General features: G+C 38.0%; 1 protein-coding gene across 1 annotated transcript in view; it reads left to right on the top strand.

Moving 5' to 3' along the window:
- LOC135198290 (uncharacterized) overlaps window positions 1–27,569 on the top strand; it is a 220,918-nt gene that overhangs the window by 21,963 nt on the left and 171,386 nt on the right. Inside the window, exons 2-12 of the mRNA XM_064225864.1 lie at window positions 7,210–7,248; window positions 10,877–11,043; window positions 11,790–11,875; window positions 13,092–13,233; window positions 13,854–14,020; window positions 14,461–14,648; window positions 15,144–15,244; window positions 16,777–16,943; window positions 20,326–20,497; window positions 20,753–20,862; window positions 21,520–21,670. Coding sequence (XP_064081934.1) covers window positions 7,210–7,248; window positions 10,877–11,043; window positions 11,790–11,875; window positions 13,092–13,233; window positions 13,854–14,020; window positions 14,461–14,648; window positions 15,144–15,244; window positions 16,777–16,943; window positions 20,326–20,497; window positions 20,753–20,862; window positions 21,520–21,670 — 1,490 coding nt within the window. The remainder of the gene's footprint in view (window positions 1–7,209; window positions 7,249–10,876; window positions 11,044–11,789; window positions 11,876–13,091; window positions 13,234–13,853; window positions 14,021–14,460; window positions 14,649–15,143; window positions 15,245–16,776; window positions 16,944–20,325; window positions 20,498–20,752; window positions 20,863–21,519; window positions 21,671–27,569) is intronic.

Below are 27,569 nucleotides of genomic sequence, written 5' to 3'. Positions count from 1 at the left end.
TAATAAATTATTTACTTTGAAATGATTTCCATTTGTGGCTAACAATGTAACAAATAATTGCTCGGACACTTAAAAGATTTTGATGTCTTATATATTTTTAAGTGAATTTCAGTCTTCAGCCAAACAGGGAAATATGGCCTTAGTAATCCTTTGTAATTACCTCCGAAAAAAAAAACACTTTGAGAACACAAAAGAGAAGTGTGCCTTGTGCAAGTGATGTATATTCGTCCAGGTGATACATTTAAAATTGATTATGAAATTTCTGCCAAAGGCCAAGCGCCGGGACCTAGGAGGTCATTCAGCACCGAAAATGATGTTGAGACAGCTGTTAGGAGAGGGTGGGAAGTGAAATTGAAGGGAATGTGAACATAGACATAGTAAAAAGAATGAGAGGGGTTGCAGCTAGGGGCCGAAGGGATGCTGCAAAGAATCGTAGGTAATGCTTACAGTGCACCACGTGAGGTTCACACATAGCGCTGCAGTCATTCTCCATGGAGAGTACGAGAAAGTTATGGTGTTGGAGAAACATTTATCAAAGATTAACGTCTATGTGGTTCTGCTCTTATCTGAAGGTCTATTTATTTCAAGCGAAGACAATGATGATTTAGGAATGGCTTTGTCATTCTTAATGTACATTGGACGTTATGTAAAAAAGTGAATTTTATGTCGCGTAGAATTTTAAATTTTTATATAAATGACTTTTTAATAAGAATGAACTTGTGGACAGATATGTATTTGTGATTAAGCACAGGAATGTGTTTTGAAGCTTTCTAAAGTATTCCTGATTCTGATACAGTAGAAGATAGAGCATCTCTGTTGTTTTGTTGGTGGCAAAGACATGGTCTAGGTATGTAGTGGAACCTCGACATATGAAAGTCCCAACTTACGAAAAATTCAAGTTATGAAAGCAAATACGAAGATTTTATTGCTTCTGCATACGAAAATAATTCAGGTTACGAAAGGTTGTTACTGTAAAGTCCCGAGATTTGTCTGGACCACCGATAACAATTATAAAACTCGTGCGCAGCCAACTGAGTAGACTCACCACCATCCTCCCGCTCTCCCATTGGTTCCTGATGCTAGTCACCGCCGTAAGATCCTGCTCTCCTATTGGTCAGCTTCTCTCCCATTGTGCATCTACGTAAAGGGATACTTCGGTCATTCCGTAGCAGCATCGTTATCGTATGCACACAGGATTTGTTCGTTCATATACGATTTCGTTTGTTAATGTAAATTCGTGTTAGTGATTTCGCTTTGTACTTTATCATGTTGTGTGAGAACTTAATTAGTACATAACTTAATTACGTATAGTCATGGGTCCCAAGAAAGTTGCTGAAGTTCACGGAAAGAAGAGGATGCTTTCTATGGAGACAAAAATGGAGATTATCAAGAAGTATGAGGCTGGCATGGGGTTGAGTGTAATTGCTAAGGAATACGGCCGAAATCCATCGACGATAGGCACCATTCTTAAGCAGAGGGAAGCCATCAAAGCAGTTACACCTTCCAAGGGCGTGACTATTTTGTCCAACAAGAGGAGCCACGTGCACGATGAGATGGAGAGGCTGCTTCTTGTATGGATAAAAGACAAAGAAATCGCTGGTGATACAATAACCGAGACGGCAATCTGCCACAAGGCCAGCGCTATTTTCGGCGATTTGATTGCTCAGGCCGAAGACGATGGAGGAGAAGGGACATCGACGCCAACCCCAGACTTCAAGGCTTCTCATGGGTGGTTTAAAAAATTCTGGAAACGGACTGGCATCCATTCGTTGGTGCGGCATGGGGAGGCTGCTAGCTCAGACACGAAAGCCGCCGAAGCCTTTATTAAGATGTCCGACAAGATGACGATCAACGAAGGCTACAGTTCTCAGCAAGTCTTCAACTGTGATGAGACTGGCCTTTTTTGGAAAAAAATGCCTCGTCGGACGTACATCACGGAGGAAGAGGTGAAGCTACCCGGGCATAAGCCAATGGGGATTGTAAGGTGAAGCCCCTACTTGTGTATCATTCGGAGACTCCTTGAGCCTTCAAGGGCCACAAAGTGCTAAAGGAGAAGCTTCCAGTGATGTGGAGGGCTAATGCAAAAGCATGGGTAACGAGACTTTTGTTCACCGAGTGGGTAAATCTGTGTTTCGGTCCGACAGTGAAGAAATTCTTGGAAGAGAAGCGCCTCCCTCTGAAATGTCTGTTGTTGTTGGACAATGCCCCTGGTCACCCTCCTGGCCTCGAGGAAGATATCCTAGCAGAGTTTTCTTTTATCAAGGTTCTTTATCTTCCGCCTAACACCACCCCTCTTCTCCAGCCCATGGACCAGCAAGTGATATCGAACTTCAAGAAGCTGTATACAAAATATCTTTTCAAGAGATGTTTTGACATCACCGATACCACAAACCTCACTTGTGTGAATTTTGGAAGGAGCATTTCGATGTTGTCATATGCATCCGACTCATACATCAAGCTTGGTAGGAGGTTTCGAGGCGAACCTCGAATTCTTTGTGGAGGAAACTCTGGCCTGATGCCGTATCCGCCCGAGACTTCGAGGGATTCGATGTGGTCGAAGCTGATGCAGATTCAGAAACAGTTGACGATCCTGAAACTGTTTTGCAACCAGATCTTGATGAGATCGTTGCACTCGGGAAGTCCATCGGGCTGGTCGTCGACGAGGACGACATCAATGACCTTCTCGAGAAGCACCAAGAGGAGCTTACGGCGGATGACCTGAAGGAGTTGGAGGCCATGCAACATAACGTTGTTCAAGAAGAGTTCTCTAACAGCGGCAAGGAGGGGGATGACCCTATGACAACGGCAGAAATTAAGGATGGTCTAGCTGCTTTTCATAAGGTGCAGTCATTTGTAGAAAAGAGACACCCCGAAAAAGCTTACACAGGTCGTATGCTTGCGCAGTTCGATGACGTTTGCCTGAGTTGTTTCAGGAACATTGTCAAAAGCAGGCAGAAGCAATCTTCCTTGGATAGTTATTTTTTAAAGAGGCCATTAGTAGGAGTAAGCAAACAGGAAGATCCAAGTGATACGAAAAAGCAGAAAGCTGAAAGTGGTGAAGAATGAAATTTTGTAAAAAAAAACATAAAGTATAAAAAAGTAAAAAGAAATGTTAAAAAAAAAATTATTAAGTTTTTTGTAAAGTTAAGTGTTAACGTTATGTGCCATTTGTTAATGTGTTTCGTAAAGTTTAGTGTTAATGTTTCCTGTCATTTTTTAATGTGTTTCGTGAAGTTAAGTGTTCATGTTTTCTACCATTTGTCCTCCTCCTCTGTCGCCATTTTCGGAGATCGCCTCACTCGAAAGGTAAGGTTCCACATTTTACTACATACTTATGTACGTACAGTATTTCTTGTACCATGTACACTTGTACACTTTATTTACAGGTATGTAGTACATATTAGTAGTATATGTAGTTTAAATTAGGTATTGAATGGTCCAAATTGTATTTCATTGTTTATTGGTTAATTAGCTTTATTATAAAATTTACTGGGGTGTTTTTGTAGGGCTTGGAACGAATTAGACAATTTACATGTAAAATGTGGTTCAAGATACGAAAAAATCAGGTTACGAAGGCCGCTTTGGAACGGATTAATTTCGTTTCCTGAGGTACTACTGCATGTTACAAAAAGATTGTGAAACCAGGGATTTCACAAAATCCCTGAAGTTTCCAGGGAATTCGTGAGATCGTCGATTCACCGAGGAACATTTCATCCTAGGGGCTAGTACTAAATACGGCGAAACAGTGATTCATCTACACTGTTTCGTCTTGTTTAGCACTAGCCCCTTGGGTGTGAAATAGCTCATTGTGTTGAGTACTAACCCCCTTGAATCAAATGTTCCTAAGTCAATTGGTGATGTCACGAATTCCCTGAAAATGTCAGGGATTTCATAAAATCACTGGTATCACAGTCTTACTCTACCTAACATAAATAACTAGACCGTGGTCACAGGTTCTAGCTCTTAAGATCAGCCCGTAACTAGGTTGATCTGTGAAGAGAGAAAAAATGGCTCTCTGGTGGTTGATTTACGAAGAGGAAGAAGGATAAAAGCAGGGTTGCAGTTGCAGTACCCATCAGTATGAGAGCAAGCGTTATATTAGCAACTATAGTAGATTCACTTCAAACGTGCATGTGCATGTAATGTCTAGGACAGTCCCTTACGACGCTCCTGATTGGCTGTTGATAAGCCAATCTCAGGGCTGGAAACTCAGTCTCTCTCTCGAGTTCACATAAGCAGGATGTATGTTCCACCTCTCCTAAGGGATAATTTTGAAAGACGTATTTCTCTAGAGATTGAGAGTTTCTAGCCCTGTGATTGGCTTATCAACAGCCAATCAGGAGCGTCGTAAGGGACTGTCCTAGACATGAGATGCACGCTTGATGTGAATCTACTATAGCAAGTGCCAGCCAAGTTGCAGAGGACTGAGAAGGAAAGGGAAAGAATTTGAGTTTGAGGAGAAAAAGAGTTTCTCAATTACAGTTCGCTTACGTTATATCAATAGCAGTCAGCTAAAGCGGTATATTAACCCTTAAACGCCGACTGGACGTATTTTACGTCGACATTTTTTGTCTCTCGGGTGCCGACTGGACGTATTTTACGTCGACATACAAAAGTTTTTTTAAAAATTCGCGGAAAAATACTTTTAGGCCTACCAGCCAAAAACTCTTGAATCACGCGCCTTGGGGGATGCTGGGAGTTCACGGATCAAGGTATTGTTTTATTTACAATCGTTACGCAGGCGCGCAAGCGCGAATTTCTTTCTTGCCGCACTAAAAAGTATCTGTGACACATCTCGGAAATTATTTCGTCACTTTGACATAATTTTTGTACCATTTTAAATTAGCCGTTACATGGAGTATTATATATGAAAATGTGCGCATTTTTATGAAGAATACAACAAAAAAATATTCATGATTGTAGCTTTTATCAGTTTTGAGATATTTTCATATAAACAACGATAAGTGCCAAAATTTCAACCTTCGGTCAACTTTGACTCTATCGAAATGGTCGAAAAACGCAATTGTAAGCTAAAACGCTAATATTTAGTAATATTCAATCATTTAAATTAATTTTGCAACTAATTGGAAGTCTCTAGCACAATATTTTCGATTTATGGTGAATTTATGAAAAAACATTTTCCTTACGTCCGCGCGGTAACTCTTCCGAAAAAATCATACATGCGATTGTGGTAATGTTTGCACCATTTTAAATTAGCCGTTACATAAAGTTTTATATATGAAAATGTGCGCAATTTCATGCACAATACAACTAAAAACAACCCATGGTTGTAGCTTTTATCAATTTTGAAATATTTTCATATTAAAAATGATAAGTGACAAATTTTCAACCTTCGGTCAACTTTGACTCTACCGAAATGGTCAAAAAACGCAATTGTAAGCTAAACTGCTTATATTCTAGTAATATTCAAGCATTTACCTTCAGTTTGCAACAAATTGGAAGTCTCTGGCACAATATTTTGATTTATGGTGAATTTATGAAAAAAATAACATTTTCTTTACGTCCGCGCGGTAACTCTTCCGAAAAAAATCATACGTGCGATTGTGGTAATATTTGCACCATTTTGAATTAGCCGTTACATAAAGTTTTATATATGAAAATGTGCGCAATTTCATGTAAAATACAACAAAAAATAATTGAATTGGTTGTAGCTTTTCTCATTTTTTAAATATTTGCATATAAATCACTATAAATAGAAAAAAAAAACCACGTTCGGTCAACTTTGACTCTACCGAAATAGTCGAAAACGCAATTGTAAGCTAAAACTCTTACAGTTTAGTAATATTCAGTCATTTATCTTCATCTTGAAACAAATTCGAAGTCTCTAGCACAATATTTAGATTTATGGTGAATTTAAAAAAAAAATCTTTCCTTCCCTCCGCGCGCGGATTCTCCGCCACAAATCTCCGAAATGCGTATGTTCCATTCTCGGAATATTTGCTCCATTTCATATTAGGCATTTCATAGAGTTTTATATATGAAAATGTGCGCAATTTCATGTAGAATAAAACGAAAAATATTTGAAGGTTGTAGCTTTTCTTATTTCCGAAATAATTGCATATAAAAAAATATATATATAAAAAATTCTACATTCGGTCAACTTTACCTAGTCAGATATGGTCGAAAACTGCATTTGTAAGCTAATATTCTTAAAGTATAGTAATATTCAATCATTTGTCTTCATTTTGAAAGAAATTGGAAGTCTCTAGGACAATATTTAGATTTATGGTGAATTTTTGAAAAAAATATTTGTTTACGTACGTGCGTTACGAATTCATGCATTATTTTGTGATAATATTTTCTCTGTGTTGCTTTTATTGTTTTACAATGTGTTATATACTAAAATGATCGCAATTTAGTGTACATTACAACGAAAAAAAAAGTAACTCGTTACCTTTAACCGTTTTGCGCAGAGCGCGATTTGAATTCAATTATATATGAAATTTCGTTTTTGCGCTATCATATATCGTATTATTTATATATGATAATGATAATTTTTTTCATTTCTGATGGTTGCATACTAAACTTCAGCCAATGGCAAAAAAAGGAGCCAAAAATGAACTCTTAATCTTAAAAACTAAGCGCGCTGTGATTTTTTGAAAAAAAAAAATTTTCCGCTTCCGCTCTCACTCTGAAACACTTCCGGCACACGGGAGACATTTTTTTTTTTACCGCTCCGGCGTTTAAGGGTTAATTAAGGAAGTCTGCTACAGTCCGTGGATTTTGTTTGTACTTCCATGTTAGGCCTCTTCCCCTGAGACAGGACTCTAGTCATTGTTATTAACGAAGGAAAAGGAATATTAAAATGATATCATTTCAAGATATATGTAAAAAAAAAACTGATTCGTTATGTGTACGTGGTATGACATTGTGAGGTTTTATGTAACGAATCTGAAGCCTTATTCTGAAACATACATATGAAAGAGGACAAAATGCTGTGAAACTGTTTGCGTTTTAGTATTTATTGTAAGTTTAATGTGTTTATGATTATTTTAATATGATTTTTTTGCTTAAGTCACGATATAAGTTTCTTTTATAATAATGCTTGATTTCTACAGTTTTCCACAACATGGAGAAATAGCGGAAAGTAAACTTTAATGCTGTTTTGGCAGTGTTTTGGAAAATAGGTTGGGTGCTGCTTAAGTCTAGATTTTCTAAATAATTGAATTATTTACTTTTTATTTCCAGAACATCCCTACGTTTGCACCAACACTTGCAGTTATTCAGGTAAGATTCTCTCTGAGTTACTCCCAGATGTGAACTGTGTATTATAAGTATATAATGTATATATATATATATATATATATATATATTATATATATATATATATATATATATATACTATGTTAATGTTATTGACTTTCAACATCAAGCTTAAAATATTCAAATATCCGAAGGCATATTAAATATTTTCTTAATTTACAGCTTCGTGCCTCCAAGTACGACCTGTATTTTATTTCATTTATTCGAATCCCTTGTTTCAGCACCTGATTCTCAACATGAGTCTCTCTCTCTCTCTCTCTAAATAAATAAATAAATAAATAGATATTTTATATATATATTATATATTATATATATATATATATATATATATATTATATATATAGTATCTTATATATATATATATATTATATATATATATCAGGCAGTCCCCGTTTATTGGCGGGGTGCTGATAAGCAAAAACCACCATCAACCCTTAAATGCCGAGCCGGTATTTCCGAAAGTTACTCCTGTATGCCGGCGGGGTTCAGAAGTGAGCCCTGAAGCGGAAAAAAAAAAAAATCACAGCATGCTTAGTTTTCAAGATTAAGAGTTCATTTTTGGCTCCTTTATTTGTCATTGCTTGAAATTTAGCATGCAACCATCAGAAATGAAAAAAAAATATCATTATAATATATAAATATTGGAATATATGACAGTGCAAAAAAACATTTCATATATAATTGTATACAAATCACGCTGTGAGCAAAACGATTAAAGCTAGTGAGTTAATTATTTTTTAGTTGTATTGTACACTAAATTGCGATGATTGTGGTATATAACAAATTGTAAAACGATTAAAGCAACACAGAGAAAATATTATCACAATATGATGCATGAATTCGTAACGCGCGGATGTGAAAAAAAAATTCGTCTTCAAAAATTCACCATAAATCGAAATATTGCCATAGAGACTTCCCGTTTGTTGCAAAATGAAGGTAATTGATTGAATATTACTAGACTGTAAGTGTTGTAGCTTACAATTGCAGTTTTCGACTATTTCGGTCGAGTTATATTTGACCAAAGGTCGAAAGATTTCTATTTTTTATGATTTATATGAAAATATTTCAAAACTGATAAAAGCTACAACCATGAGTTATTTTTTGTTGTATTCTACATGAAATTGCACATATTTACATATATACAACTTTATGTAACAGCTAATATAAAACGGTGCAAACATTACGACAATCGGACAAAGGAATTTGTGATTTTTCCGGCAGAGTTACCGCACGGACGTAAGGAAAATGTTTTTTTCAAATATTCACCATAAATCGAAATATTGTGCTAGAGACTTCCAATTTGTTGCAAAACAAAAGTAAATGATTGAATATTACTAGAATGTAAGAATTTTAGCTTACAATTGCGTTTTTCGACCATTTCGGTCGAGTCAAAGTTGACCGAAGGTTGATGTTTTGGCACTTATTGTTATTTGTAAGAAAATATTTAAAAACTGTTAAAAGCTACAACCATGTGTTATTTTTGTTGTATTCTACATGAAATTGCGGACATTTTCATATATAAAACTTTATGTAACAGCTAATATAAAACTGTGCAAACATTACGACAATCGGACGAAAACATTTCAGACTTTTTCGGCAGTTACCGTGTGGACGTAAGGAAAAACTTTATTTTCAAAAATTCACCATAAATCGAAATATTGTGCTAGAGACTTCCAGTTTGTTGCAAAATAAAAGTAAATGATTGAATATTACTAAAATGTAAGAGTTTTAGCTTACAATTGCGTATTCTGACCATTTATGTCGAGTCAAAGTTGACTGAAGGATGAAATTTTGGCACTTTTCGTTATTCATATGAAAATATTTAAAAACTGATAAAAGCTACAACCATGTGTTATATTTCATTGTATTCTACATGAAATTGCACACATTTTCTTATATAAAACTCTATGTAACACTCTATGTAACGGCTGATATAAAATGGTGCGAAAATTACGTCAAAGTGATGAAATAATTTTTGAGATGTGTCGCTGATGCTTTTTAGTGCGAGAAGAATTAAATTCGCGCATGCGCGCCTGGGTGACGCTTGTTAACAAAACAACAGCTCGATCCGTGAACTCCCAGCATCCCTCAAGGTGCGTGATTCAAAAGTTTTCACCAAGTAGGCCTATAACTATTTTTCCACGAATTTTTTAAAAAAACTTCTTTGCGTCGACGTATCATACGTCAATTAAGCACCCAGCAGACAATTTTCGTTGACGTTTAATGCGTCCAATAGGCGTTTAAGGGTTAACTGAAACTTGGCTATTTATGGCGTCAGTATCCAGTTAATAGCTCTGATAACCAGTTAATAGCGCCTCTGTTAGGTAGGTTATGGCGCAATAACTCTAAGCACTGATAACTGGAACTCGGCCTGTTATGGCACCATCAATCTCCAATTTTCTGGTGCTAGACAAACGTCATAAAAGCACATTGCCATTAACCGAGTCTGCTGGTAACTGGGAACTGCTCGTATGTGACACACACACACACACACACATATATATTATATATATATATATGTATATGATATATAGTATATGATATAGTATATATATATATATATAATATAATAATAATATGTATAGTCTATATTTTTATATTTATAATATACGTTATATATACATAATTAATATTATTATTATATAATTATTATTATATTATATTAAAATATAATAATATATATATTTATAATTATTACATATACATATATATATATACATATTATATAATCTATATAATTTATTATATATATATAATATATATAATATATTACTCTATAATAATATATATATATATAATACTATTATAAATAATTAATATATATATATATCATATATATATATATCTATATATCTTATATCTATATATATTATATATATATATATATAGATATATATAATATATATATATACATAATATATATTATATATATATATAATAATATATATATATAATATATAATATATATATATATAGATATAGATAATAATATATATATATATATCTATATCATATCTATATATCTATATATATATATATATATATATATATATATATATATATATAACATATAGTATATGTATAAATATATATATATATGTGTGTGTGTGTGTGTGTGTGTGTATATATATATATATATATATATATATATATATATATATATATATATATATATATATATATATATATATATATATATATATATATATATATATATATATATAGAGAGAGAGAGAGAGAGAGAGAGAGAGAGAGAGAGAGAGAGAGAGAGAGAGAGACTCCCATTGAGAATCAGGTGCAAAAACAAGTGCTCTGGATAAAAGAAAAAAAAATATCAGGTCATATTTGGAAGCGTGAAGCTGTAAATCAAGAAAATATTTGCTATGCTTTTGGATATTTGAATATTTTTAAGCTTGGTGTTAAAAGTCAAGAACATTTGATATATGATTTGCAGTTTTTTTTTTAGTAAATAGTATACCATTTCTCTTCATTATCATTTATGTATTACTTATTTTATTATGTTAACTTCAACTTTTGTATTTACAAATGTTGATTCTTATCTATTGTCTTTGTGTTGCCCTACTTGCCTTAGGCGATGAACGGCCAGGTATCACGTACCAAGGAGGTCAGCAGTACAAATATGAGTACAAAGGCGAGGTCATCACGAAAAGTAGGGTCACAGCCGACGAAGATTCCAAGATGGCAGTTACGGCTGAGGTCATCATCTCAGCGAGGACGGAATGTGACCACAGAATGCAGGTCAGAGAAAACACGTTTCTTGACATTTCTCACTTTAGAATAATAATAATAAAAAAAAGCTTAGTTTCCTCAAGCGATCGTTCTTTCTCGTGAGTCATTTTTGGGATTGATAGAAAATGTGTATTTGTTTTTAAAACTTAGGGAAAACGTTATTAGTCAGTCATCCAACGCTATAATCTAAAAATATACGAGTTTACCCTACGAGTTTACCCCGTAGAAGGTAGAGTTGTGCAACGTCTATATAGACCTTGGAGTTGTCAATGCACCTCACGTGGTGCGCTCTAGGCCCCATTAAAAGATGTTTTCAGCGTCTCTTCAACCCTTAATGCACTTTTTTTTTCCTTACCTCCGTTCGTTTCCACTTTGTTTCTTCAATCTTGCTGTTTCACTATTCAGACTCTCTCCTCTCTCTCTCTCGGTCTCTCTCTCTCTCTCTCTCTCTCTCTCTCTCTCTCTCTCTCCCCCCCCCCCCCCCACCCCCCCCCCCCCCCCCCCCCCCCCGCTCTCTTCATTGTCTTAAGAATTGAATGGCCAAAAGTGTTCCAGTGATTAGCTCGACTGCCTAGATTTCATAAACTCATAAGTGAAATATAAGCATATGTGATTACTTAATAAATTATTTATTCATTTATTTATGTATCTTTATTTAATATTTATTTATATCTATCTATTTATTGAGATATTCCACGGGACCCTTAGAACCTGTAATATTAAATGCTGAGAAGAATTTTGTTTTGAACGATCAGGTCACGAACTTGATGGTCGAGGACGTCCCTGAGGAAGACTCGAAGTGGTTCAAAGAGGCCGTGGAACAGTACGACCTGCATTACAGGTGAGTTGGGCACGCTGGTTGCTCCTCTCGGTATTAACCTCGCGTCACGTGACCTACTCCTAGAGGCTATATAGTACTAAACATGGTGGAAGCTCTCTGGGACGCCCTTTTTAGTACTAGCCCCTCGGGGGATCAGAGTATTATATACACCCATTTTTATATTTTGCGGTCGATGAATGACATTAATAAACGATCTCTTCGTGTGGCCGTCTACTTTACTTAGCTTGAGTTTACCCTGGACTTTGACAAAGGTGATTCAGAGCAGGTTAATACTGTTGCTCTCTTCCCTTTTACATAATCTCATGCAGGATGTTGGTGGGTGAAGGGAGGGCATAGAGTGACACAGAGGCGCCAGGTGAATTCCATTCTTGTTTCCTTTGATAGGAAGGGGCTCGTATTTCGCGGTGATCAGGTTGTTCATTACGTCAGTTGCGTGAGTCATGACGTGGAAGTACTTTGGACCATGAAAGTAAACTATTTTCGAGGTTAAAATATATGCATAAGTATTTTGGAAGAGAGTCGTGATATAAAAATTAATTCTTTGATATAAAGTTTTAGATTTTTATCATATTAAATAAACACTAAAAATGATAAGTGATCAAGAGGAAATTCATAGTGGTACTAGGGTATTTCCACATTTAGCCACCAAAAGCTTTAAATAACTATTAGACAAGTTATTCAATGTTTTGAAAGTAACCCTTAGAATGAGTGAATGCGCACCGAGTCACCAGAATTTTAAATGACCCTCAGATGATGCAGTTAAAGATCTTTGCACTGCACTGGAACGACTGTTCTTGATTTTTTAGTTTTCTGTCGGAGAAAACTATAGTGCAGGCTTTGTCTGTCCGCCCTCATATCCTAAGAACTACTGAGACTAGTGGGCTGTGAATTGATACGTTGATCATCCACCCTCCAAACATCAAACATACCAAATTGCAACCCTCTAGCCACATATTTTTTTTTAGTTAAAGTTACCCATAATCGGTGCTTCTGGCAATGATATAAGATAGGCCACCACCGGGCCGTGGTTAAAGTTTCATGGGGCGCATGTCATACAGCATTATACCGGTGGCCGTGATTATACGCCTGTAACTGCTATACAGAAAACTCAACTGCAATTAAGAAACTTCGGTGCATTTTTTACTTGTTTATATAGTTCTTGATCGTGAACTCATAGAAACTCCACAGTAAATTGAATGTATTTCACTATATCCAGCTACCAGGATGGCTGGGTCGAGTACCTCTGTCCCCACGACGAGGAGGACGTGGCTGCCACCAACTTCAAGAGGGGGATTCTGTCAGCCATTCAGTCCTCCGTCACGAACGTCATCGAAACCAAGGAGGTCGTCGTTCAGGAGGTGAGGGGCCCCCTGGGAAGACTTCCAATTCCAGCGCCCATTTTTTTTTTTTTTTTTTTTTTTTGTTTTTTTTTTTTTTTTTTTTTTTTTTTTTTACATATTTTCATATAATTTTTCTTGTATTTTTTATCTCATTTCCATCATTTCTTTGGCTATTGTGAAGTATTATCTTATTTTTATTATTTTACTTTAAAGGACAACATCAGTATTTGTGTTGTTTCAAACATTTTAATATCTTCTTCTTGGCTGTGGGAGGAGGGGACTCTAATTTAGACTTTTTACATCAGAGTTTGTTGGTGCAATCAATACATTTTTCTCCCTTTCCCTTATTACTACGCTCTGGACAAAATCCAGAGCTTGCGCATGAGGCGCCTCAGTGGCGTGATCGGTTTGGCCTTGGCCTGCCAACTCTGTGGCCGCTAGTTTAATTCTCGGGCATTCCATTGAGGAGTGAGGGATGTATATTTCTGGTGATATAAATTCACTCTGTGTGGTTCGGAAGTCACGTAAAGCCGTTGGTCCTGTCGCTGAATAACACCATACAAACGAAACAGCTTGAACAGGGTTGGGTTATAAACTAGCGACCTGAACAGAAAATTCAAAAAACGAAACCTTTGCAGAGCGATGTGTCTGGTGAATGTGAAACCCTTTATCAACTGAGTGGATCAGGAGACATGACGTTCAACAAGACGAAGCTTAATTGTCGGTATAGTTCCTACCTCCCGAAGGTTCTTCACGAGCCCTACATGGCGGCCGATGGCGATGACAACGTTTTGCCATTTTTCAGGTGAGCTGAAGCAGTGCCATAGTCTCTCTCTCTCTCTCTCTCTCTCTCTCTTCTAATTTCATTGTGACTTCAAGTTCTTGATCTTAAATTTCAGAGTAATTATGATTCAGTGAAAGAACCGATTGCGTTATTCTCTCTCTCTTGGGTATGTTTGACGCCAGTTTTAGTAGATATAAATCAACCAATCCGCTCTTTGCAGCGTGCCTTCGGCCCCTAGCTGCAACTTCTTTTGTTTCTTTTACTGTATCTCCTTTCATATTCTCTTTCTTCCATCTTATTTTCCACCCAATCCTAACAATTGATTCGTAGTGCAACTGTGACGTTTTCCTCCTGTTACACCTTTCAAGCCTTTTACTGTCAATTTCCTCATAGGTCCCAGTGCTTGGCCTTTGGCCTAAATTCTGTATTCAACTCAATCACTTCCCCCTTTTTTTCCCCAGGAGCAACAAAAACTGCATCATGGAACTGAGTCAAGGAGTCTGGAAATCCGTCACATGCAAGGAAGAGGTAAAGGTTGAGGCACCTTTTTCTGCTTCGACTGACGCCTCCATTATGGCTGCCATGGCCGTAACTTCTACGCTGTCCCTTCAGTCTGGTCCTGAGCCTCTCCAAGGGGACTTCTCCAATGGTAAGTATCAAGTTATATATATATATATATATATATATATATATATATATATATATATATATATATATATATATATATATATATATCTATATATATATATTATATTCTATGATATAAATAATATAATTAGTCTTACACATGATTTTATTCATCAGTCATCACACAAAAGAAATAAAAATGGTTGTATATCATGACCAGTTTCGGCTTTTATTCTAAGTGATTTATATAAGTATACATATATATAATATATAATATATATATATTATATATAAATATATTTATAATTATCATAAATATATAGTATTAATAAATAATATATTAATATATATATATATATATATAAATATATATATAATATATATCTATTATTATATATATATTTAGATATTTATTTATACTAGTGTTTGTGTAAAGCATGTGCAGAAAAACCAACACTGTACACGTAAGAATCAAGCCGTCAATTGTCATCACCTGTTTGATTCTTGTCTCGTACAGGTGACCGGCCAACGAGGAGAGAATCCATCAGAATGGATCTGAAAGGGGCCATAGAGTCGTCCGAATCTAGGAAGAACAACATTACAGATATCGTGGAACAGGTAAATAGTACTGTATCTCGCATTCCCGTCAGTTATTGCCACTTTAGCATACTCTTTCATATTATTTGTGGGGACATTTTACTATTATTGTATCAGTAAATGAAACCTATTCACATGGAACTAGCACACAGGGGCCATTGGCTTTAAATTCATACTTCCAAAGAATGTTAGTTTCAGCCTCCCACCGCAGACCTTACACTGCAGCAGTAACTGATCATGAAACAGAGCCAGTGATTTTTCATTGGCTGGGGAAGATAAGAACCCGTGACATCTGAGTGGCATGCCATAACATTAACCACCATACCAGCAGAACAGTATAAGTGTCAATATCTAAAGACAGAAGAGGGAGAGTATTTATATAATATATATCATACCAAGTACTTTCGTGTCATTAACACAACTTCATTTCATTAAGTTGTGTCCTGAAGATGTGTTCATTACATGAAAATGGCTGGCATTCGTCTTTTTTATTTCCATTATATATATATATATATATATATATATATATATATATATATATATATATATATATGATATATATACTCACACACACACCACACACACACACACACACACACAGTGCTGGCGGCGACAAATTTCAGTTATTGCCGCCGATAACCGTGGCTCAGTGCTATTATCAGCAATTTTCGGACTTTGGCGATTTTCAGTTATCGTCGCACCATTTGGAACAGAACCCCTGTTGATAACTTAGGACTGTGTGTGTATATATATATATATATATATATATATATATATATATATATAATATACATATACATATTATATACACACACACACACACACACATATATATATATATATATATATATATATATATATATATATATATATATATATATATAGATATATATATATATAGATATATATATATATATATATATATATATATATATATATATATATATATATATATATATATATATATATATATATATATATATATATACTATATATATATCTATATATATCTATATCTATATCTATATATATATCTATATATATATATATATATACATATATATATATATATATATATATATATATATATATATAGTATATATATATATATACACATATATTAAGCTACAAATGTCCTTTAATATCCAATTTATTCTACCTAGGAATTAATATATTTTGATATATGTTAACCAAAAGGGAATTTTTTAGTAGATAATAATTTCGTCTTCTCGTGGATTTCAACCACCAAACAGAGGAGAAATGAGGACTTCAGTAAGGTTACTGACATCACTGAAGTCCTGATTTCTCTGTCCGCTGGTTCGAATCTACGAGAGGACAAATTTCAACTAAAAAAAATCCCCTTCGGTTAACGTATATGAAAATATTTTAATTCTGAGGTAGAGCGAATAGTACATTTGTATTTGAATCACAGTGATGTGATAGAAATTCATATGTATTTATGTGTGTGTGTGTTTGCGCGTGCATAGTGTGTGTTTATCTGTGAATGATAAAAGCTGGAAACTTGACACTAAAAGCTTTTTCACATTTAATAGATTGGAGCGGTGATGACTCAGCTGTCCGAGTCTATTGACGGCGAAGCATCGCAGGTGGAGGAAAGGCCCTTTGCCTTCTCCAGCCTCCTGAGTCTCGTCGGAAGTGTTCAGGATGACGATGATTTGGAAGCAGTTTGGGTGGCGAACGTTGAAGAGAAAACGCGCAGGTGAGTTTTTGTTCTTCTGGTGTCCATTTTGTGAGAAGCAATTGTGTGTGTATGAGTATGTTCATGTTTGTTTGCCTACATTTTTTGCATTTTTGCTTTGTGTGTGTGTGTGTGCGTGTCATAGTGAGAGTGAAAAAGTTGGGTTTTATTTTACTATTGATTAATATTGATGCAGTACAGAATGGCTCTCCATTTTACTTGGTAGGTTCATTCATCCCTCATCAAAATTGTCTGCTTCCACTTCCCTTATGTTGTGGCATTAAATATTTCGAATTGGATATTGGTACAGCAGCCGTACCCCGATCGCTGTAGATATTTGTACGGCAGTGAATTGCGCATGCGCGGCCGTGTTTACTGCCTCAGGCATATCGGTGACAGCAAGAAAAACCGCGGAATAATACATTAGTTTTCACTGAAAAACAAATGTTTTCAGGCTTTAGTTTTCGCTGAAAAACAAATGTTTTCAGGCTTTAACGCGCTGAAAGAAGCCACAGACATCTATGAAGACTCAAACTTTCAAAAATTGTAGGTAGATCTATATTACTATTCCGCGGCAGCCTAGACTATGGCAGTTGCGTTTTTTCAATGCAGTTTTACCTCCTGAAAAAGAATTTTAAGTAATGGCTATTTATTCGGACGACTGTTATTAAACCCCCCAGGCTCGTACTAAACACAGCGAAATACATTTGACTCCCCAATTCCTGGTGACTTTTGTATTCGCGGGGACGAACGATGAGGAATGCTTCTACAGAAATACCAAAGTGTATATACGTAGGTCAAGAACGATCGAATCGGCCCTGAAAAGAACTCTGAAGAGGAGATTCAAAGAGGATTTGAAATACACAGAAATCGTGCTCTGCTGTATTCATGGTGGTAAGGAAAACTACCACCAAAGTCGCTCCTCTGGTAAATGGCCAAATCAGTCGTTAGTAGGTAATTGTAGCTGTCGGAGAAGACTATAGAAGTTACCAGCTTGTGAAATGGCAAAATTAAACAAAATTTCGGCACTATTCCATTAAAATTGGGATAGTTTTACTTTGTAGCACAAAAAAGCGGGGAAAAAAAAAAGCGGGACTGTCCCGCCCAAAAGCGGAACTCTGGTCACATAATACAGTATGATTAACAAACTGTTAAATGGATACAGCTAACTGCCGTACCTACAGCAAGTCAAGAGTGCAATACGGCACCACTGACAGAATCTGCCGCACCCCCACCACACTGTTATTTGTGCGGCAGGAAGTCTGAAATTGACGCATGCGCAATTCACTGCCGTACCAATATCTACCGCGATCGGGATACGGCTGCTGTACCAGTATCCTAAATATTTTCAAGCATGAAAACTAATTATCACCTGGTATTTGTGAAAGAGTGATTGGATTCCTCTTAGGTCCCTCGCTGTTTTGTATATGTGTATACACACATACACACACATAAATATATATATATAATATATATGATTATAATATATATATATATAATATATAATATATATATATATATATATATATACATATATATATATATATATATATATATATATATATATATATATATATATATATATATATATATATATATATATATATATATAGGTATATATAGTATATATATATATTATATATATATATATATATAATATATATATAATGTATCATGCACTCTATCAAGTCCAACCGAAGAAGAGACTCTAATGCATTTTCTAGCCCAAGACAAATCATCTCATAGGAAAAAAAGTTATAAGGTGCAGGGAAAACAGAAACTGGAAGAGAACTGCAAAGCCTGTCATTCAAAAAAGGACAATAACAGAGCTGAATGACCGATAGCACGAGTATATGAAGTCCAGACAATTGGAATGTTTGATTTAAATGCTTTTTATTTGTTAATGTTTGCATTTCTAATTATATAAGAATTGTTTAACGTTACCATAATTTACCATAATTATGGATTCTGCATATTCTGTAGATAACACTTGAATGAGTCTTGTAATGCCTGTCTGTTAAGTCTTTGATAAAAATACCTGATCTACATTTCATGCATCCCTCAAATGGAAAACTAACAAGGCGTGGTCCACCTACAGCGTATTCGACCACGTGCAAGATTTTCCCCTCACACATAAGTTGCAAACATTATAATCCTAACTAATTAATACTCATACTTAGTACTATTCATACTGACAACAAGGATCAAGTAAAAAGGACACAAATTAAACATTGTCCTGTACTCTCAATTATAAATGCTAGCACAAAATAACTGACATTTATAAGTGGTAACACATAATAACTGACAGTTATAAGTGGTAGCACAATAAATTGACAATTATAAGTGGTAACACAAAATAACTGACAGTTATAAGTGGTAACACAAAATAACTGACAGTTATAAGTGGTAACACAAAATAACTGACAGTTATAAGTGGTAACACAAAATAACTGACAGTTATAAGTGGTAACACAAAATAACTGACAGTTATAAGTGGTAACACAAAATAACTGACAGTTATAAGTGGTAACACAAAATAACTGACAGTTATAAGTGGGTAACACAAAATAACTGACAGTTATAAGTGGTATCACAAAATAACTGAACAGAAAAAAGACTCTTAATTTCTGCACACTAAATGCACTAAAACTTTCTAAAATCTGCAATCAAGTTTCACAAACGAAAATTTAAATAAATAAGCTATATTTTATTAGAAATAATTTTTCTGTACTGTTCAACATGCACGTCGTATATTTTTTACATTTTCATTCTCATAAAACATGAATATCATATCCTAAAATTCCTTTTTCAAATCTTTTTAGGTTCTTCCTTAGAGTTTTCTTACCCCCAACAACAACAACAACAACAACAAAACAGTTTGTAGGCTTACTCCTCGAGTAAGCAAAAATGGCTGGTATTACCTCATAAAAAAATATGCAATTTTTCTAGTTACAAAAAGAGATAGAAATTCTCTATTCTCTTCATTTTCTAAATGGAAACCCCCGTTGGGGTAGTGCTGTCAGTGCACCTTACATGGTGCACTGTAGGCATTAGTACACAAGGGTCTTTGCAGCATCTCTTCGGGCCTTAGCTGCAACCTCTTTCGTTCCTTTTACTGCACCTCCGTTCATATATATATTCTTTCTTCCATTTGACATTCCACCCTCTCAAACAGCTGTTTCCTGGTGCAGCTGCTGAGAGGTTTTCCTTCTGTTACCCCTTTCAGACCTTCCTGCTGTCAATTTCCCTTTCAGCTCTGAATGACCTCATAGCCCCCAGCATCTGGCCTTGGACCTAAATTCTATATCCTCATTTATTCTCTAAATGAAAATTGAAGAGATTCATTGCAAGTTTACTAGACCCTGTCAGTCTCTCAGCTCCTCACCAACTTCATCTTTTTCAGAGAGTTCCTGCTGGATGCCCTTACGGTCTGCGAGAGTGAGTACTGCTTCAGGTTGCTGGCCAACGTGTCTCTAACTTCCCCCGAGGTGATGTCCCCCACCAGGGTCAAGACGTGGCTCACGGGGACACACTTCTTCAGTGACGTCCATCCCGAAAACATCAACATCACGATGGTAGGGGAACAGAGGGATGCTGGGGCTCGTTCATTTTCTGAAGTTTTGGTTCATTTTGGAAGTTTTGCGATGCCTCATGAAATACTACTTGACAACCACGAAATGGGAGAGGAAGTTTAATTATAATAAGAAATATGAAAGTCATTGTCATACTATGCACAGGGAACATGAGCTTATTTATTATTATTGTTTTTTGTCATGAAATTATATTTAATGCATTGCAACAGAAATGACTGATTGGCATAATTCTTTTAGGAACTACTTGGTAGCCTGGAAGGTGTAGAAACCCATGTGTTGATGGCTGCTTCGACCATGGTGCACAAAACATGTCAGGTTGACCCCAAGAACTGCCGTGATCATGCAAAGTAAGTCTTACATGTGTTATACTTTTGCATTTTGAATCTCTCTCTCTCTCTCTCTCTCTCTCTCTCTCTCTCTCTCTCTCTCTCTCTCTCTCTCTCTCTCTCTCTCTGCTTATCACTCACATACTCATGCAAGTATATATATTATCTTTCTCTCCTCCAAAACACACAAATGCACATGTGGTGTTCTCCCCCTCGTTTTAGATTGTTTCAATTCATTCCAGTAATCCCTCTATACAAGGTTAGCAGGTCTTCATTGAAGTTGCACCTTTTGTAATTTCACTTATTTCTTTGTATTTTATGAAGAGAAGAATTTTCTTGCCCTATAAATAAGCAATTTATTAAACAGAGAGACACATGCAAAGTAAATGAATGGGAAGAAAGTGCCCAGGACTGGCAAAGCCTTTGAAAACAGGTGGTCCGTCAGAACAAGCACTGATTTTCGATGGAGAGGCTCAGATTCACAAATAACCAGTTTTTTCATGTGTCCTTTAAGTGAGGGTTATGCTTATGTGAGAGTCTTTCGTTTCGTGCCCATCAGCCTATGCATTTAAAGATAGTGCTGAAAGCGTACAAAAGACAAGTTGTTTTATTCTATAGGACTTAATTTTACCATCTCAAGCAGCATGGAGTTTCATCAGTTTCAATTCTATCTCTTAGGCCGATTCTGGAATACGTTGAGGATGTGGTAGGAGATTCCTGCGGCCTTGGAAAAGGTCCCTCTGCGTGGGAGGAAATCCGGGTGGCTTTGCGTGCCCTGTCCAATGCCGGAATCCAGCCCAGAAAGGACTTCTCCAGGAGATGCTACGGTGTAAGTTTATATTTAATGGCTGAGGTTCATTATTTGCTGTTGCTGACATGTTGTTTTAGGTTAAGCTGGGACAGAGGAGAATGTGGCCGTGGCAAGTGATTTTGAGGGGCCCTATTTTGTGACGTGGTAAGCATAGTAAGCAAATCAAGTGGAACATCTTTCAATTGGGGCCCAGGGCCTGCCCTAGGACCCCATTGGGATCCAGGGGCAAATCCCCCAGAAGCTCCAGAGCTTTAGGTAATTGAAACTGCTAGGCCAAGCATATTTAACAATGAATTTAAAAGCAAAATTGACCTTTACAAAGGTACTACTTATATATTTTAGTAAGTATTTCTGCTTCAATGATTTACTTCTTTATTCAACGGCCTCAACATTTATACACATCCCCTTCAATGACTGCTTTTTTGGAATTTTAACTCATTTGAGGTCGATACTATGATGACTTGTCCTATAAAGGTGTATTTTTTTTTTTAAATGAAAAAATATGATGATCAAATTTTCTGTTAATACAAAAGTGGCTTATGTGGCAAACGCCACAACACCACTCTGGGCCCAGAGGCAGGGAGTGAAGCTGTTGACGTGAAGCACCGAAATGATGTCTTTAGACATTGCTTGTACAAGCAACTGAAGTAGACTGTTACAAAGTCATTGTTTGGAAGGAACTGTGTTGCAATTTTCTTATTTCAAACGTCAAGTGAACAATTGAGTTATTTTCCGCTGATTTCGCAAAGACAAAGCAAGACTAATTTTGCAAAGTTTCGACATCTGATATGAACGAATGCATCACTAAATCAAAATCCAGTCAATTTTAGACGTATGTATACATACTATGCATCCAAACATAGATAGATACCAAGTGACAGTAATTTTGTATTTTAATGTATGACACTTACCTGGCAGGTATATATATAGCTATATTCTCTGTTCCACCTGGCAGAAATTTTCAAAACTCGCGGCAAACGCTAGTAACCTATTAGTAGTTCAGGCAACCACCACCCCGTTACCGTGGTGCTAGCGCTAGGAACCGTTCCCAATTGGGCCAGATTTTCTCTGCCAGCCGAACCGGCAAACATTGTTGGTGGTTCCCTGCTAGGATTTTCATTCTCGTTGCTGACTTTTCATGGATTTTTGGTATTGTACTCGGAAACGTTAGCTTGGCATTCGCTTTGGATTGTTCTTTAAAGATGTCTGATACTGAAAGTATGTTTAGAGTGTGTGTTAAAGAGGGGTGTAAGGTAAGATTGCCGAAAGCTTCGGTCGACCCTCATACCATTTGTAAGAAGTGTAGGGAGAATGTGTGTACTTGGGAGAATAGATGCATTGAATGTGAGAATTTATCAGAGAAGGAATGGAAGATATTTATGAAATATGTTGAGAGACTTGAGAAAGATCGTGTAAGGAGATCTGTTCTCGTAGTGAGAAGTCAAATTCTTATAGTAAAAGGAGTGAATGTATTCCTCTCCAGCTCCTTCTAATGTAGAGTTGGTAGTTTTCCTTCTCCCCAGGTATCTCCTGCGCCCGCTGCTGTATCGGAGGAGGCGAACGATACAAATATTGTGAAGGTGTTCGCTGCCCTTGCGTCCATGGGCGACCAGATACAGCGACTTACAGATAGAGTTAGTGCTTTCGATGTCGGTGAAAGTGTAGTGGAGGGGGCGTCTGATCGTCTCTCTCGTGCTCCTAGACCTAGACCTCTGTCAAGCTCCCAGACCCAAGGGAGAAGGCATGTCGACAGTCGAAGGGAGGCGAGAGAGGTTTTGTCACGGTCAGGCGTCCCTTCGAACAGTCCTGTTGCAAGTTCCCAGGCTGTTGCAGTTCGCCGCAGAAAAGGCGTAACTGGGAAGTGTGCGTCCTCGGAAGGTTCGACTTCCGAGCGAGAACGTCGGTATGCAGTGGTGTCTCGCCCCCTCAAGAGGCCTTTCAGGACATCAACTGCTCTCGAGAGACATGCTCAAGATCGTGAGGCTGGAGTAGTCCTGAGGTGTTGTCCTCCTCGGATGACGGGGACGCAGTTCCGATCAAGAGGAAAAGGATTTTTTCGTGCTAGAGAGGACTCAGGGCGCACTGGCGCTATACGTCCTTCTCGGCCTGGTATTTCGATGGGAGAATCTCCTCCATCTTCTTGTGTATCTTCCCTCGTCTTTCTCCGTCGGGTAGAGTACAAGATCGCTCTCCGTTAGGTCGCAGTCCCGCTCGTAATCCTCCTCCTTCGTCGTCTACCATTCAGGAGGATAGTACGAAGGGTTTCTTAAGGGAAATGCAGTCCAAGCTGGCAGTTCTGGTGAAGTCCTGGGATGCGCCTGAGCAAGCATCTTCGAGGCGTAAGGACGATTTTCCTTCCCATTAAATCTTCTAAAACGGAATACAAGGACGCGTTCGCCGAGGACTCAGGGCGCACTGGCGCTAGGAGGACAAGCGATCGCTTGGTTTTGCAGGACGCAGAACACAGGAAGAAAATGGTTTCGGAAGAAGCAGGACGCAAACATCAGGACGCGGGACCAATTGTGGACGCAGGACGCAGGCGACAGGAAGCAGGCGTGTCTACGATGGACGCAGGACGCAGGCGGCAGGACATCGAGAGGCGGCAGGACGCCGACTCCTCGGTAGCCGCAGGACGCAGGCGGCAGGACGCTATTCCGTCAACGAAGCGTCAACACGACAATGAGTTACAAGACATTTCTTCAGCAGAAGAGGAATTGGAATTAATTGAGGAAAAGAATACGGAACCTTCTTCAGATTATAAGGTTCTGACTTCACGTCTTATTGCTATTTTTGAGGGGGAATTTAAACCGACAGCTCCGTTATCCCCCTTATCACAGTTTTCCAAGACTAGGACTCCAAAGAAGTCCTCTTTCCTTAAAATGACGATGTCAATTTCGGCGAAGAAGGCCCTTCAACGTGTGAATGACTGGATGAAGGATAAGAAAGAGCGGGAAAAATACTCTTTTGTTTTTCCACCAGCTAAGTTAGCTTCTAAATCAGGAGTATGGTACGCTACTGGAGAAAGTCTAGGCCTGGGAGTACCTGCCTCCTCCCAGGGGGACTTCTCCAGTATAGTAGACAGCTCACGCAGACAGGCGTTACAGTCTGCTAGTCTGGTGGACGTCTCCTTCAGAATTTGACCATCTTTTTAAAGGGATTTTTAGGACTTTCGAAGTCTTCAATTTCCTGGATTGGTCTTTGGGAGCACTAGCGAACTCCTAGAAGAAGAGGATTCGCAGGATTTAGAAACAGCTAAGAGCATTATGTCCTGCATGGACAAGGCTCTGAGAGACGGAACGAATGAACTGGCTTCGTTATTCACAGCAGGAGTACTTAAGAAGAGATCGCTGTTGTGTTCTTTCGCTTCAAAAGGAGTTTCTAACTCTCAGAAATCGGAGTTGCTGTTCTCTCTCTTTCGAAACAGCTGTTTCCTTTCAGAGGTGATTAGGGATATAGCTCTCTCCCTTTTCTCAGAAGGCCACTCAAGATCTTCTCTCGTCTTCAGTTAAGAAGTTCTTACCACCCAAGTTGGTGAAGAAGACTCCAAAGGATACTAGGCCTTCGCAAACAGCCCTTTCGAGAAGACATTCGCTCGACCCGCCTTAGGGGTAAGAGAGACCCGCTAAAAGAGGAGCCAAGACCCCCTCTAAAGAATGAGAACTCAGTCCTCCAGACGACAGTGGGAGCCAGACTTCAAGGTTTCTGGGAAGTTTGGCAAGATATGAAGGCAGATCCCTGGCTGTCAACGTAGCTCGGAAGGGTACAAGATTCCTTTCTTGAAGAGACCTCCTCTCGCAACATCTCCGAGAGCCCTCGGGGCAAATTACAACGATTTAGTGAAGAAAGCGGCTCTGTGGGAGCAAGTAGCTTCCATGCTGGAGAAAGGAGCCATAGAGCCTGTTTCTGGATCACGAATCTCCGGGATTTTACAACCGTCTGTTCCTGGTTGCAAAGTCCTCGGGAGGTTGGAGGCCAGTTCTGGACGTAAGTCAACTGAATCTTTTCGTAGAAAAGACCAAGTTCACTATGGAGACGAACGATTCAGTACTGGCAGCGGTACGTCCAGGGGGACTGGATGGCGACCCTGGACTTACAAGACGCATACTTTCATATTCCGATTCATCCAGGAAGCAGGAAGTATCTAAGGTTTGTGATTCAGGACAGGGTCTTTCAGTTCAAGGCCCTATGCTTCGGCCTTTGCACAGCCCCTCAAGTGTTCACGAGGATGATGTCCAATGTGGCGAGATGGTTACATTTAAGAGGGATCAGAGTGTCTTTTATCTGGACGACTGGTTGATAAGATCCCAATCAAGAAGTCAATGTCTGGAGGACTTGAGTCAAACATTGGACTTAGCAAAAGACCTAGGTCTGGTAGTAAACATGGGAAAGTCTCAATTGGATCCCCAACAACAGATAGTTTATTTGGGGATTCAGATATCGGCAGTGACTTTTCGGGCTTTTCCGTCCCCCGAAGGCAAGCCCAATGCATTCGGAAGGTGCAGGACTTTCTAAAGAAGGACTGATGCTCAGCAAGAGAGTGGATGAGTCTACTGGGCACACTCTCTTTCGCTAGAGAGGTTCATTTCTTTAGGAAGACTGCCACATGAGACCTCTACAGTTTTTCCTGAAGGATTCATGGCCAAGAAAATTGCAACCGGATTCCTTCCAGTTTCTTATTCCGATTCGGCCGAAGTAGGAAGGAAGGAATTAAAGTGGTGGGCTAACTCCAGGCAGGTTAGCAAGAGGGATGTCGCTTCAGCAAGAAGACCCAGACCTCGTCTTATTTTCCGACGCGTCGGACGTGGGTTGGGGAGCGACATTAGGCCCTCAAGAGGTGCGGGAGGTTTGGAGCCAAGGAAGAAACAAAGTGGCACATAAACAGGAAGGAACTGATGGCAATTTTCTTGGCTTTGAAGCACTTCAGAGAGTTGATTCGAGACAAGACGGTGCAGGTCAACTCGGACAACACCACGGCTTTGGCATACATCCGAAATCAAGGAGGAACTCATTCCTTTCCCCTTTACAATCTGGCAAAGGAAGTTCTACTTTGGGCGGAAGAGGAAAAGGTCGTGGTACTCACCAGGTTTATACAAGGAGAGAAGAATGTGGGTGCGGACCTGTTGAGCAGAAGAGAACAACTTCTCTCGACGGAGTGGACGTTGCACATGGAGGTTGCCAGAGCCTGTGGAAGTTGTGGGGCCGTCCAGTAGTAGATCTGTTTGCGACAGCCAGAACAAAAAGGTTACCAACCTATTGCTCTCCGGTTCCAGACCAGGAAGCAGTGGCGGTCGACGCATTCCTGATGGATTGGTCAAACTTAGATCTGTACGCTTTTCCTCCGTTCAAGGTACTGGGGAAAGTGATGAAGAAGTTCAGGGAGAGCCAAGGAACGAGGATGACCTTAATAGCCCCGTTTTGGCCGGCCCAAAGTTGGTTCACAGAGGTACTGGAATGGACAGTAGATACGCCAAGGACTCTTCCTCTAAGAGTAGATTTACTCAGACAACCCCACTTCGACAGGTTTCACAAGAATACCCTCGCTCTGGGTCTGACTGCGTTCAGACTATCGAACGTCTGGTCAGAGCGAGGGGATATTCTAGAGAGGTGGCCAGTGCAGTGGCTAGAGCCAGAAGAACTCCACAATCATAGTATATCAGTCGAAGTGGGACAATTTCCGGAAGTGGTGTAAGAACAGGAAAAGTGTCTTCATCCAGTACCTCTGTGACCCAAAATCGCAGATTTTAACCCTTCTATACTTGAGGAAGGATTTACGCTTGTCAGTTTCGACAATCAAAGGTTATAAGAGTATGCTAACCTCAGTGTTTAGACACAGGGACCTAGACATCTCGAATAACTTAGACCTTCGAGATCTGATTAGGTCATTTGGTACGAAGAAACATCACAATGCAGGCCACCT

Source organism: Macrobrachium nipponense, chromosome 23, assembly GCF_015104395.2.
Source record: "Macrobrachium nipponense isolate FS-2020 chromosome 23, ASM1510439v2, whole genome shotgun sequence".
In the NCBI taxonomy this organism is placed as follows: domain Eukaryota; kingdom Metazoa; phylum Arthropoda; class Malacostraca; order Decapoda; family Palaemonidae; genus Macrobrachium; species Macrobrachium nipponense.
The sequence above is the reverse complement of the archived record's forward strand: the minus strand, read 5'-3'. Positions and strand labels throughout refer to the sequence as shown.